The sequence below is a fragment of the Dioscorea cayenensis genome, unplaced genomic scaffold, assembly GCF_009730915.1.
Source record: "Dioscorea cayenensis subsp. rotundata cultivar TDr96_F1 unplaced genomic scaffold, TDr96_F1_v2_PseudoChromosome.rev07_lg8_w22 25.fasta BLBR01000627.1, whole genome shotgun sequence".
Classification (NCBI taxonomy): Eukaryota; Viridiplantae; Streptophyta; class Magnoliopsida; order Dioscoreales; family Dioscoreaceae; genus Dioscorea; species Dioscorea cayenensis.
Window position 1 is genome coordinate 17,751 of NW_024087018.1, and position 14,895 is coordinate 32,645.

The window sequence follows — 14,895 nt, forward strand, 5'->3', positions numbered from 1 at the left end:
AAGTCGATGATTGGAATCCCTTTGGCGGTGCTGCTTCATAGACTAAGCACCAATAGCAAAAGCATGCTACTTTTTATCCTTGTTATAACAAAAGCATGCTACTTTAAAAATTCAATCATTTGAATAACAAAAGCATGGTATTTATTTTTCTTGGCAGTAATATCACACACACACACACACACACACACACGCGCGCGCGCACGCGCGCGCGCGCGCACACACACTTATTAACTATATGTGCATTATCTGTATATTCAGATTTAATTTTTTTTATGTTGCTTTGTAATAATATCATATAACACATCTGTATATTCATATATCAATATTTTTTATTGCTAACCATTACATTTTACAGTGTTTGATCAGTTATGGCAAGTGAAGGTGTGGCAAGTGAAGGAAGACATGAAACTAGGGCAAAGTGGAATGAAATTCACAAGGCTCACCTAGTAAAGTTATTAGGTGAGTATAATTCTCCTACGTACCATTCACAAAATGGATGGATCAAAGAAGAATGGAACAAGATGGTACACGACATGATAACCAAGTTTTCCAATCCAAGCATCACCACAAGCCAAGTCAAAGTTGAAAAAACCCTAAAAGCTTCTAAAAGAGTTTTCTGAATTAAGTGGCTTTTGATGGGATTATGAAAGACACATTGTATCGGCTCCTGATGATGTTTGGGGTATGTACATAAATAATGAATTATTTCATTAATTACAACCATCTAATTTGAAAAAAATCCAAAAGAGGAATAGAGATGCAAGGAAGTGGCAAAATATACCGTTTTCATATTTTATGGCATTGCAGGAGGTTTATGAGGGTAAGCATATATTTTCTAATATTTTAGATTATAAAGTTTCAGTTTACTAACATATTATATATTTAAAATATAGGGAGATATGCCGAAGGCAAACGATCTCATGGTATAGATGATTATGAAGATATCTCTCAATCACCAGTGCACATAACAAGTCCAAGTGTTTATACTCCAAACGATTCAAGCCAACCATCACCTACACACGAGGCTAAGGATGATGATATCATGCAAGTGGAACCTCCTAGTTCTCAACCATGGAATCCTCAAACTCAAAGTTCAAGCAATGAAATTCTTCGGGGAATAAGAGATCAAGATGGACAGAGAAGAAAAAGTGAGCGAAAAGGGAAAATGCCTCAAGATTAATCATTCAATATGGATAAATACATTGCATTTCGAGAGCGCGAGAATAAAGAGTATCTCGAAGTTCTCAAGGGCACTCAAGTAGTGGAAAAACACACAATAGAAGATTGCATGAAGGTGTTCAACCAAATGAGTGACATTTACAAAGAAGAAAAAATGTTCAAAGCTACCCAAATTTTCGTTAAAGATAAGAGTTATCGTGAACTCTTCTTATGTCTTCAAGAAGATCATAGAGTGCCATGGCTCAAAATGATGTTCACCAAAATTGAGTAAAAGATGATTATGAACTTGTTATCTTGAACTTGAATGTTTATGAATTTTTCTCATGAACTTGTGTTGATTATGAACTAGTAATCTTGAACTTGTTAAATATCCTTTTGTTGTTCATAGTTGTTATGGGAATCTTTTCATTATGTGTAATTTCCTATAATGCTATTTCAGTATAGGTAATGGTTCTCCAAACTTTCGGATCCTTTTTTAAAATTAAATCAACATAGGCAATGGCTTTGTAACAAGCCCCAATATTCATTCATCTAAAAGTGTTCAGCGATATAATGGATAAGAAACAATTTTATGATTACCACAAACCTATGGTCAATCTCGGCGATAGCTACAATAATCACTCCACATTTGCATTGCTATTTCATCTATTTTACGAGCACCTGTATTTCGCTCAGAGTTCATGGTGTCAACGTCCTCTCCATATGACTCATCTCCATTAGGAACGATAGTTTCTTCGACTTCATTATCAAAATCCTCAACAACATATGTACCATTATGTATACAGATGAAGTTATGAAACATATAAGCAGCAACTACTATACCAGTTTGAGAGTCTATTGGGTGAAAAGTTGCTACTTTAAGGATCAGAAATCTTATCTTGAAAATGCTGATGATGCGTTCAACATGATTCCTTAATGACGCATATCGCAAATTAAACAATTCTTTATAATTGCTCGGTCTAGATTGCGCTCGACCTTGCTCTTGCAAATGGTAACGGACACCTTTATATGGAGCAATAAAATTCAGGGTATTAGCATATCCTGCATCTACAAGATAATATTTACCCCTTGGGACTTCAAAACCTTGTTTAATCGAATGTTGGAGAATCCTAGCATCAGAAGCAGAACCTTCCCAACCAGCTCGTACATATACAAAACGAAGATCAAAATCACATGCAACCATAACATTCTGAGATAGCCTTTGCTTCCTATTTCTGTAAGGATCTTGTTTATCCAAAGAAATCATGATTGGAATATGTGTTACATCAATAGCGCCAACGCAACCCTAAAAAATAAACAAACATATAAAACAACGAAAAAAAAAAAAATTATCCACAGTAAAATTCATAATATATAGCTTTGCCTACCTTGAATATGGGAAAAATTTTCGGGAATTCTGAATAACCGGTGATGTCATTATTGATGGAGGTTCTATATATTCATGAGTAATTCGATTAACAGCTTTAAGTACTTTCGTAAAATATCGACTAACCGTTTCTGCAGAATGTTCAAATCGCTCTTGCACATCACGGTTACTAGCATTATGAGCAAGAGTGTATATAAACATTGCTAGTTTCTCCTCGACTGTTGTCTGTTTTGAGTTGTAGAGGAGAGATTTTTTCTATTAAACGATCAACCAGTGCTTGAAATATATAAGGCTCCATACGAAATTCTCTTTTGCAACGTTCCTCATGACCTTGAAGAATTTTTTGTACATATGCAGCACCTGTAAAAATGGATGTGTGATGCTTTACATTTCTCGAAGTTGCTGGATATTCTCTTGACCAATAGCTAAGCATTATCATCTTCTTCATTTTTTTCGCTCCAAAGATTTAAGGAATCCATGGTGGAACACTAGTTAGAACTTTAAATTTTTTCCACTTATGTGTATAATGTAAAGGAATCATGTTATGTATAAATAGGGAAAATGATAACGGCTATAATTATAACGGCTATATTTACAACGACTATATTTTAATGTCTATTTTTCAAATTTTAATAACCAACGGTTATAATCCAATGACTACTTTTATTAAGTAATGATTATTTATTTTGCAAAACAAACACTCATTCTGTAAGGAAAAAAAATATGTAATAATTTTTGTAATATTTTTTATTTTGTTACCCAAACACCCATTTTGTAGGAATAAAATATGCCATATTTTCTGTAATAATCACTTGCACTTCCTACGTAATAAAATTATGCCATATTTTTTTTTTATTTTGCATCCAAACAGACCCTTACTATAAAGATGGTTCAATTTGATAAACATTTGACTTTTCCATTGGTTTATCGCCTTATTGAATTGGCATTGATCTTACTAGTGGCAGCAACAACAGTTGAAAGAGCATTCTCAGGAAAGAATATCATCAAAATAGATTTGTGAAACAAAATAGGCAATGAATGGTTGAACAATATGATGGTTTGCTATATTGAGCGAGAAATGTTTGCTAAAATTGATGATGACATAATATATATTGCAATGTTCATTAGTGGTATTTGTATTTTGTATTTTAAAATATTTTTCTGATTATATTATTTAAATTTTTTATTTATAAAGTTTTGTTATTTGATTTTTTAAAAAAAATTTGTAACTCCTCCCCACCCCCCACACCCACCCTAGTCATTTCTGGCTCCGGCAATGTTGTTGATGTTAATGAAGCCGGATTTGGTCTCTTGTGGATGATCATTGATGAATTTTGTTCACAATTTCGTATTTGATTAATATTTATGTCATTCCCTTATTAGGTTTAAAATTGTTTTGCTAGTTTTTTAAATTAACAACAAATAGATAGTGGTGTTAGTGTAATATATATTATCATAAATATGGTTTTGATAATTTAATAAATAAATTTTTTTCATATGAGAAATTTCTTATGTTAATATGTTTGTAAGGCTCGTAACAATAAAGGAGTAATATGATACATAAATAAGTTTGCAATTTCTATTGGTTTGATAATTAAATTTACTACAAATATTAATAAGTTTAATAATTAATTTAATAATAAAATTAATAGTAAAAATAATTAATACAATAATTATAATTATTAAAATAATATCAATTGATATAAAAAAATGGTATGTAAAAGGATATCGAGGGTAATCTTATCTCGGGTGTTCACATCCCTTATATACATAAAACCAAACACTTGTTTTCCAATTCCAAATATACAAATTCCTCCAACCAAACACAAAACGTTATAATACAACATCTCCACTAATATCTAACGAAACACTAGATTTAATATCACTGTATTTTAAAATCCAACTATTTACAGTTACATTGTAACTGAAAATTCAATGTATTTATAATTACACTCAACCAAACGCTACCTAAAGAAACATTATGTAAAATATATTTAGAAGAATGTTTTAAGAAACTAAAAAATGTAGATAAATTATGAACAATACTACAAAAGATAATTAATAAAAGGATTGAATGGCTAATTGAAGTTTATAATTATATACAAGAAAAATTGCAATAAGAGCAAATAGGGAATTAAAAGAAAAAGCAAATCATGATAATTAAGATTTAGTTCATTTTGAAGCATGGGAAAAATATTATAAGGAACCATTATCAAACAAGATCAACTACAACAACTAGCTCAAATTACCCAAGTACGTTTGATATAGGTAGATACCATGTAACACTAACCACTATTCAATAAACTAATAGAACTACAAAATTGTTACAACCCCCGTCTAGTTATGAATTTACCTATTACCCTGAATAAAGCTATAGAAGAAAAAAAAAAAGGTAGGCCAGATCCTTTAGAAGTTATTAGAATAATACTTAAACAAAATAATGAAGGTAATATGATGATCCTAAATACAGTCCATCCACAAAATTGGTCAGGGCTAATTGATAGATGGGAATCAGATGTAGTTAATCCAGTAGAAAGAATAACACATACATTAAACGACATTAGTATAAATAATTTCATAGAAAATTTATTAGGAACAACTGCAAGAGATTTATTAAGTAGTTGGAAGTTGAATTTTTAAATAAAATACCAAAGTATAAAAGAAATGATAGACAATCCTTATAATGTAATAGACCAAGTTAAACAATTAATCTTAGGAGCAAATCTTTGTAGAGGAGACATCTTATAACAAGATACAGCACTTGGGGATTTGGAAAAATTACAAATAAGAAACTTTAGTGAAATTGTAAAATTTAGTCAGGCTTATATAACCATAGCAGTTAAAACAGGAAAAGCTTTCAATAGTAATGAACTCACAAAATGATTGTTTAGTAAACTACCAAAACCTTTAGGTGAAATAATTTATGAATCATGAGCAGAAATGGGACACAAAACTTAACCAGTATAATTCTGGCAATATTATTCACATTTAATTACCAAAAAGACAATGTTTACAAGTAAAAGCAACTAGACTAATAGCAAATTATAGTTACTATAATAAAATTTATATACCCCCTCTCCCTGCCCCCGCCCCCATTCATAAAAGAATATAAGAACAAAAGAAAATGGAAAAAAAAACCATTTATTATAAAAAAGAGTAGACCTAAAAATAACCATGTTAAAAAATTTACACAGCATAAAACAACAAAAAAATGTTAACGTTATATATGTGGTATGGATGGCCTTTATGCTAGAGAACAAAAAAATGAGAAAGTCAAAAAGAAGAAATTAAGTATATATTAGGAATTAGAATTAGCTGATGAAATAGATATATTAAGCGTGATAGTGAACATGATAGTGATATACGCAGCAGTTTAGGGAGATGAGACAAACAATTTAATAGAAATAGGAAGTTTAATAGACTTTAAAGAAGCTTATTGACAGCAGAAATGGATAAGCAACTAAACCTAACTTATAGCTTGGATAATAACCCTATATTCCTTTTAGAACAAGATAACAAAGTAGAGAATTTCTTTAAGTGTACTCACAACTTTGAACCTTTCAAGCAAAATTATAAGAATAGGTGTGATAAATCCTACAAATTCCATACATTGAGACATAGAGCCACTTGTATTAATTGTGAACTATCTCTCTGTAGGAAATGTGTCTCGGATCTCTTTAATTTTGCCTTTGAAGAAAGAGATTCATTTATTAAAAAAAAATCTAATATAGATGCTAGCACAAAAGAGGAAGAAATAACACATCTTTTAAATCAAATAAAAACTACAGAAGATCAAGTAGAAAGGTTAACCTTAGAAAATAATCAGTTAAAACACAAAAGAAACCTTTAAACAAAGGACTTTAGAAGTCATTGGAGAGTTTAAACAGATAGAGCAAGCTTTAATAATTTCTCTAATGAAATTTAGGAATATTAACCTTGTTAATGTACATTATGTAGTAAAAATTAAAGATAGACAACACAATTCTTGCTAGGAATGAACTTTACTAAAAACCAATCATGAGGTATTACTGTATCATGAGACAAAGTTACAATGTTTAAGAAAGCTAATCTAATAACGGTCCATTTGGATTATGGATTGGGATCGTGGATTGGGGGGGATCAAAATGAAATTATGTTTGGTTGGGTGGGAAGGGAATTCATTGGAAATGTAAAAAGTTAGAAGGAGAAAACTATTAGGTAATATCGCAAAAATCAAATAACATTAAAAGGGCATGCGGAAGCAATAATATATTTGCGATATATATTCTAATTGTTTTAATGACCACCGTAATTTAATTAAAAAGGCCTATAAATTACCTCTTAATGATTTTCTTTCTTTTGATGCGCCGAATTTATCTCTCGGATTGTCGTAGATCTCCTAGCGTCGAACGAAAATTCCACGCCTCTAGATCACACGCCGGAATTAAGAAACAATCTCCTCTTCTTCTCCAAATAGCAGCTAGGGTTAGAGAGGAAGACGGAGCTAGGGAATTTTCTCACTAGAGAATTAATTGAGTTAAGTCTATAGTTGGAGAAGAGTCATATTTATAGAAACTTCATAAAAACATGATATACATTATTCAATTATGAGTTCTATTCGAAATATGAACCTTCATAATATGATAAACATCATTCAATTATGAAGTCCTATTCAAAAATATGAACCTTCATAATATGATAAATATTACCATAGAAGTTCTATTAGAAATATGAGTCCCTAATCTAACTAAAATCACTTTTTATCTTTTGAGTCCTCATAATTTTTGATTATCCATTCGACTCCATCGAATTTAAATCAAAAATTTAAACTTAAGATAAAAACCCCTAGACTAGTTTTACAATTTCACTCATCCCATGAAGTAAAAATTATAAATTGACAATTTTACCCCTGTACTCAAAACGAGACTGATTCTTTATCCCTTTAAGCGTGACTCCCTAGGTTCGTTCCGATTGGCAATGGGAGGATACCAAAGGACATGGGTGACACCTAGCCGACCCCGTGGCCCCACGTCGTAGCCCAATTGAACACGAATGAATAGATCATTCACGAACCTTTCCGATTATGATTACCATATGTGTATAAACCTTTTCGTTCTTGTATCCCAACCGAGTGAGAGCCATGGTAATTGTCAAACTCACTGAACTCGATCACATGCAAATAACTATAGTGGGGTGAGGGATCAAAATGAAATTATGTTTGGTTGGGTGGGAAGGGAATTCATTGGAAATGTAAAAAGTTAGAAGGAGAAAACTATTAGCTAATATCGCAAAAATCAAATAACATTAAAAGGGCATGCGGAAGCAATAATATATTTGCGATATATATTCTAATTGTTTTAATGACCACCGTAATTTAATTAAAAAGGCCTATAAATTACCTCTTAATGATTTTCTTTCTTTTGATGCGCTGAATTTATCTCTCGGATTGTCGTAGATCTCCTAGCGTCGAACGAAAATTCCACGCCTCTAGATCACACGCCGGAATTAAGAAACAATCTCCTCTTCTTCTCCAAATAGCAGCTAGGGTTAGAGAGGAAGACGGAGCTAGGGAATTTTCTCACTAGAGAATTAATTGAGTTAAGTCTATAGTTGGAGAAGAGTCATATTTATAGAAACTTCATAAAACATGATATACATTATTCAATTATGAGTTCTATTCGAAATATGAACCTTCATAATATGATAAACATCATTCAATTATGAAGTCCTATTCAAAATATGAACCTTCATAATATGATAAACATTACCATAGAAGTTCTATTAGAAATATGAGTCCTAATCTAACTAAAATCACTTTTATCTTTGAGTCCTCATAATTTTGATTATCCATTCGACTCCATCGAATTTAAATCAAAATTTAAACTTAAGATAAAAACCCTAGACTAGTTTACAATTTCACTCATCCCATGAAGTAAAATTATAAATTGACAATTTTACCCCTGTACTCAAAACGAGACTGATTCTTTATCCCTTTAAGCGTGACTCCCTAGGTTCGTTCCGATTGGCAATGGGAGGATACCAAAGGACATGGGTGACACCTAGCCAGCCCCGTGGCCCCACGTCGTAGCCCAATTGAACACGAATGAATAGATCATTACGAACCTTTCCGATTATGATTACCATATGTGTATAAACCTTTCGTTCTTGTATCCCAACCGAGTGAGAGCCATGGTAATTGTCAAACTCACTGAACTCGATCACATGCAAATAACTATAGTGGGGTGAGGGATCAAAATGAAATTATGTTTGGTTGGGTGGGAAGGGAATTCATTGGAAATGTAAAAAGTTAGAAGGAGAAAACTATTAGGTAATATCGCAAAAATCAAATAACATTAAAAGGGCATACGGAAGCAATAATATATTTGCGATATATATTCTAATTGTTTTAATGACCACCGTAATTTAATTAAAAAGGCCTATAAATTACCTCTTAATGATTTTCTTTCTTTTGATGCGCCGAATTTATCTCTCGGATTGTCGTAGATCTCCTAACGTCGAACGAAAATTCCACGCCTCTAGATCACACGCCGGAATTAAGAAACAATCTCCTCTTCTTCTCCAAATAGCAGCTAGGGTTAGAGAGGAAGACGGAGCTAGGGAATTTTCTCACTAGAGAATTAATTGAGTTAAGTCTATAGTTGGAGAGGAGTCATATTTATAGAAACTTCATAAAACATGATAAACATTATTCAATTATGAGTTCTATTCAAAATATGAACCTTCATAATATGATAAACATCATTCAATTATGAAGTCCTATTCAAAATATGAACCTTCATAATATGATAAACATTACCATAGAAGTTCTATTAGAAATATGAGTCCTAATCTAACTAAAATCACTTTTATCTTTGAGTCCTCATAATTTTGATTATCCATTTGACTCCATCGAATTTAAATCAAAATTTAAACTTAAGATAAAAACCCTAGACTAGTTTACAATTTCACTCATCCCATGAAGTAAAATTATAAATTGACAATTTTACCCCTGTACTCAAAACGAGACTGATTCTTTATCCCTTTAAGTGTGACTCCCTAGGTTCGTTCCGATTGGCAATGGGAGGATACCAAAGGACATGGGTGACACCTAGCCAGCCCCGTGGCCCCACGTCATAGCCCAATTGAACACGAATGAATAGATCATTACGAACCTTTCCGATTATGATTACCATATGTGTATAAACCTTTCATTCTTGTATCCCAACCGAGTGAGAGCCATGGTAATTGTCAAACTCACTGAACTCGATCACATGCAAATAACTATAGTGGGGTGAGATTACCAAACTACCCTTCGTATCCCACACGATTAGTTTGACTGCCTTGGCCAAGGTCTTCTAATCTCACATACTTATAGTCGTATAGGATACCTGACTCGCTTTACTTCGAGAGAACGAATTCCTTCTTGGTGATCACTCACATCGCTGCTACCGCCCGACATAGTCGTCACTTTTGAGGTCGGCCCTACCAAAAGGTGAACTGAGCCTAACAACTCTAGTAACAGACTAGACGTCACAAGTACATTGTGATCATGATACCTCAGGTCTAAGGTCCACTCATATGATCATAACCAACAATCCCAATCATTGACTGTCAAAGAGTAAAACCCATGTGATTTGATTGTTGCGAGTCATGTTCGAATAGACCAATTCCCAATGATGCATTTATGACATATGTTCCCACTATTCCATAGTGTTCAACTAGCACTCTTTGTCAAATTATATGTCATACAAATCCTTATGAATCTTTAATGCCCAATTAAAGGTTCTCCGATTTGCGAACTATTTAAGTATATAAGTACCAAACCCTTCTAGTGCTCTCCTCATTATTCCACAAAGAGTAGAAGTTTTAACTTAATACACATGGACTATGATATTCAAAACTAATAATAATGCAATCACAAGATTTATATGAACATCAAAATAAATGCCTACTAAATAAGAATGTATAATACAAATGAAATGCTAATACAAGTATCCTAGTTGGCATTCGAGGGCATAATCCTAACAAAAACATGAAAATTATCACTATACCCTTAATGTAAAAAAATTTAATAATTATGTATGAAATATTTAAAATGTGTTTATTTATAATATATCTGAAAAATAATCATTTGGTTAATATTATTATTTATAAAATAAATAGAATTATTTATAAATTTTTGACATCTCATTCCACATCTCAATTCTTATAATAAACTATTTAAATTTAAGATTTTAAATATAAACAATTCCGCATTTCAATTACTATAATTAAATATGTAAATTAAGTATATAACTTTAACCATTATACAATCTAATTATTACAACTAAATATTAAATTAAATACAATATTTACTTGCACAAAATTTATACATTTTACTTATACTTACTTTTTGTCATAAAATCTTTCAAATCTTGTTGTAACAAAATTAATTATTATAGTTAAATATTTAAATTAATTCTAATCATTATAAATATGAAATAATGCTAATGGGATTAGTCCCAATACTATTAGTCCCTTTTATTATGATATACTAAATATCTCAATATACCAATGATAAACGACCACAGTTGAAAACAATAACTCCAAGGCAAACAAAATTGAGTAGCAATCATGAATAGAATCCACCAAATTTTAATCCTTCCAATTTTTAACACAAAAATACAGGAAAAAATAATGAAACACAAAATAAAATAATCATTTGTTCCACAACACAATTGGTTGCATACACACAAACACAAAGTATGGGTCATGCATAAAATTAACCACAATTTTCAAAAGAACAAATTAAAATAATAGTAAGTGTTCTTGAATGTACTACTACTTCCGACAAACAAGTTATATTCTTGCTTGCGCTACTACTTATTCCACACACACAAACACAAAATACTAATCAAGAATAGCATCAACTAAAGTTTGAAAAAGTACAGATCAAAATAACAAGAAGTGTTCTTTCATGCACTACTACTTCATTGAAAGGCTTACGATTGAGATGTTCCTTAGATGCACTATAACTTCATCGAGAGGCTTATGATTGAGAACTTTCTTGGGTGCACTATAAGTTCATTGAGATGCCACCAATTGCCATTTGCTCTTCTTTACTCTACAACCAATAAATCAAAAAGAAAATCAATAAGGAAACATGCACAATATTGAAGAATCTCAAATATGGAACTTCCTAGTCATGATAAATAATAAAATTAAATACCACTACAATAGCATATCACAAAGAAATCATCTTCCAAATTGAAAAATAAATAAAAGATTAAATCTTTTTCCACTTCTTTGGCAAAAGATGCATTTTTTTTAAAATGGATTCTCACTTGAACATCATAATTAACTTTGCACCCATGATGCAAGTGTTTTTTTTTTTCCACATTTCAAAAGTCTAAGATGAGCTTATTCTTCCAAAGCTTCATCATCATGTTAAATGTAAAACTAAATAAATGACTATAGAATTTAGATTAAAAATATACAAAGATGATAACATAGGCTTTTGGAAACAAAGATAAACTCATAAAGTTAATGAAAAAACTTGTGATGGGCAATAAAAATTTCTTATCGAGTTGATTTACACATTGGGTGGGCGATACGGCATTCTAGCTTAAAATCTTGGAGTTAATCCTCATCCTTTGCCAAGGCCTGTAACATGATTAGTGCTTCATCATCATTAAGTCCATCAATATTAAAACGAACTTAAGTTATTAATTTCTTTTTCTTCAATTTCTATTCTAGCTGCTTCTTTAAGAGCTGCAATTTCAAAGCTACAACTAGCAAATTCAGCACATTGAGCTGTAGATTGGGCATTACATGTTGCTGCTTCAGCCAAAGTTTTAAATTTTGAGTCAACTATCTCTATGAAGTTGCAAAAATTTTTCAGATATTTTCTCCATAGTTGACACTATAGCAAGTCCATTTCTCTTTCATCATGTCGATGTATTTGATGAGTTACTATTTGATGCCATAGGCAATGACAATGGAATTTCAGTAGGTTCTTGCCTAGGTGTAAAGAAATCATAAACTGGCACTTGAGAAAAGCTTGCATCCTCCTCTAAAAGAATGGCATCATCATGTTCATATTTTATTGCACCATCACTGATATCACCCCTTGGATTTTCATAGACCCTATCTTCAGTAAAAACTAGGGCGAGATCATTAAAAAATAGAAAAGATTTTCCATATAGATCAGCTACTTCTTTACAAGCCTATATTGATTAGGAAAGAAAATTAATGATATGTATCACATGTATAATTCATTAGAAAATTAACAAAATGTATCAATACTTTGACAAACTCATCATATAAGCTTTTCTCACACACAATTGTGCTATGCTCATAGTTCTAATAAAAACTACTTACACGTATAATATCAACAATTGTGGTGGTCTAAGTATTCAAAAATTTTACACGAGATTCGATAGTTGGCACATTTTTTAACATGGTTTGCAGAATATTTTTCTTTATCATTCTTTCTAATTGAAGAAGGTCTCCATCTCGAAACCCATTTTCAGCCCTCCAAACGGGTCTCGCAGAAAGCTCAACTAATGCATCAATCAGAGCCTTATCTTATTCTTCAATCCAATAATGTTTATTTTGTCCCCTACTCCTTTGTTGTGAATCTGAGTCCATACTATGCCAAAAAAAATAATAATAAAGCAATAAAATACTTGCCAAGTGTTAAAATATCAAGAGTCTCAAATATTGTTTTTGCTCACAGAAGAACTAGGAGATATGAATATGAAGTGTATATTTCAAATATATTTGCACACATAAAACTAAAATGCACGATTACAAAAAGATAACATTCAACAAAAGAAAATAGTAATACATAGAAGCATTCATAGTACATAGATAACCAATGAGATGGTCAGTTTGCCGGCCATGTGGTAAACATGTCCACAGCCATTTGAGGCCTAAATTAAGCCCACTCATCTGTTGGTTCAATGGTTGTAATATTATCAACGTCTTCTTGTATGTTTTTCTCCAAAGATAGAGTGCCCAATTCATCTTCTGCAGGGTCTTTAATCATTTCCCTTCTAATGAAATTATGTTGCAAGCAACATTCATTGATAATACGCCATTGGGTACTTATATTGTTAAAACTTGGACTAGCTAGAATTTTCCAATGAATTTTTAAGAGTCTAAATGTCCACTCAATCACATTTCTAGTACTAGCATATTTCATATTAAAAAATTCTTCATGTGTTGTTGGTCGATGTTTATTAGCAAAGAACTCAAATGATATCGTTGACCTTGAAAAGGTGAAAGAAATCTAGGATAATTTGCATATCTAGAATTGATGAAATAATAATAGGCACAAATATTTTGTATTACATACCCTTTTGTTAGTAATAATAATTTTAAAAATAATTATATGAACCATAGGTGAAAATCCTCTAAAAATATTAAATCCAAATCTACAAAATAACATGTCATGTTATTAAAGCTACTCCATAAAAACAAATATATTTTGAAAATCATGTTAAATAACTAAAAAAAATTAAGGATAATAATAGAAACACAAAACCCCAATAGGCCCAGAGCTTTTATTGTAAACAAACACAGTGAAATAGTAAGAGGAAAATGTAGAATGACCTTTACTTTCAAAAGATTAAATGATAATACTTAAGAAGTTAAATATCCTCTTTCCAGTAAAGAAGCTTTAATAAATACAATTTAGAATAATTATATTTACAGTAAATTTGATTTAAAAAGTGGATTTTTGCAAGTAATAATGGCATAAGAAAGTAGAAAATTGACAACCTTTATAACTCATAATCGGCATACTTCAGAGAAAATTGCATAATATTTTTAGAAATGATGAATTTAAAGTTACTTATATATAGATGCCATCCTCATATTTAGTAGTCTTAAAGAACATGTTGAACATTTACTAATTTTCTTTAGTAAATGTTAGCAACATGGACTAGCTTTGTCTAGTAAAAAAAATGAAAATAGGATGTAAAAAAATTAGAAATCTTAGGAGTAACTATTGATCAAGGGCAAATAGAACTACCAAAACATATTGCAACAAGTATATTAGATATACTGGATAAGTTAAAAGGACTTATGCAGATACAATCCTTCCTAGGAAAATTAAATTAAGCTAGAAATTTTATACTAAACCTAAGTCAATTATCAAGACATTTATATAATAAAACAAAACAAATCTGGGAACATATGTTTAATAATGAAGATACTAAATTAGTTCAAAAAATTAAAGATGTGGTTAGAAAAATAAAACCATTCGAGTTGCCACCAGCAAATGCATATTTAGTTATAACATTAGATGGATGAATAGGTGGATGGGGTGTAGTATTAAAATTTAGATCAAGTGAAGAAAACCCAATTAAAGAACAAAAAAATAGTAG

The 14,895-nt window shown here is 31.1% G+C and overlaps 1 protein-coding gene across 1 annotated transcript; it reads right to left on the bottom strand.

Moving 5' to 3' along the window:
• Positions 1-1,771: 1,771 nt before the first annotated feature.
• On the bottom strand, positions 1,772-2,746 carry LOC120254786 (putative nuclease HARBI1). Its single transcript, XM_039262814.1, has 2 exons — positions 2,672-2,746; positions 1,772-2,464 (listed from the first exon to the last, which is right to left on the bottom strand). Exons 1-2 carry the CDS (start codon positions 2,744-2,746, stop codon positions 1,772-1,774), a joined length of 768 nt encoding a protein of 255 aa, XP_039118748.1.
• Between the last annotated feature and the right edge of the window lie 12,149 nt (positions 2,747-14,895).

What these genes read in the sequence shown, in the direction of transcription:
- LOC120254786 (XM_039262814.1), bottom strand. Translation starts at nt 2,746, where the DNA reads ATGTTTATATACACTCTTGCTCATAATGCTAGTAACCGTGATGTGCAA. An exon ending in TTGAACATTCTGCAGAAACG is followed by an intron (nt 2,465 to 2,671) that starts GTTAGTCGATAT and finishes TTTATTTTTTAG; the next exon opens with GGTTGCGTTGGCGCTATTGA.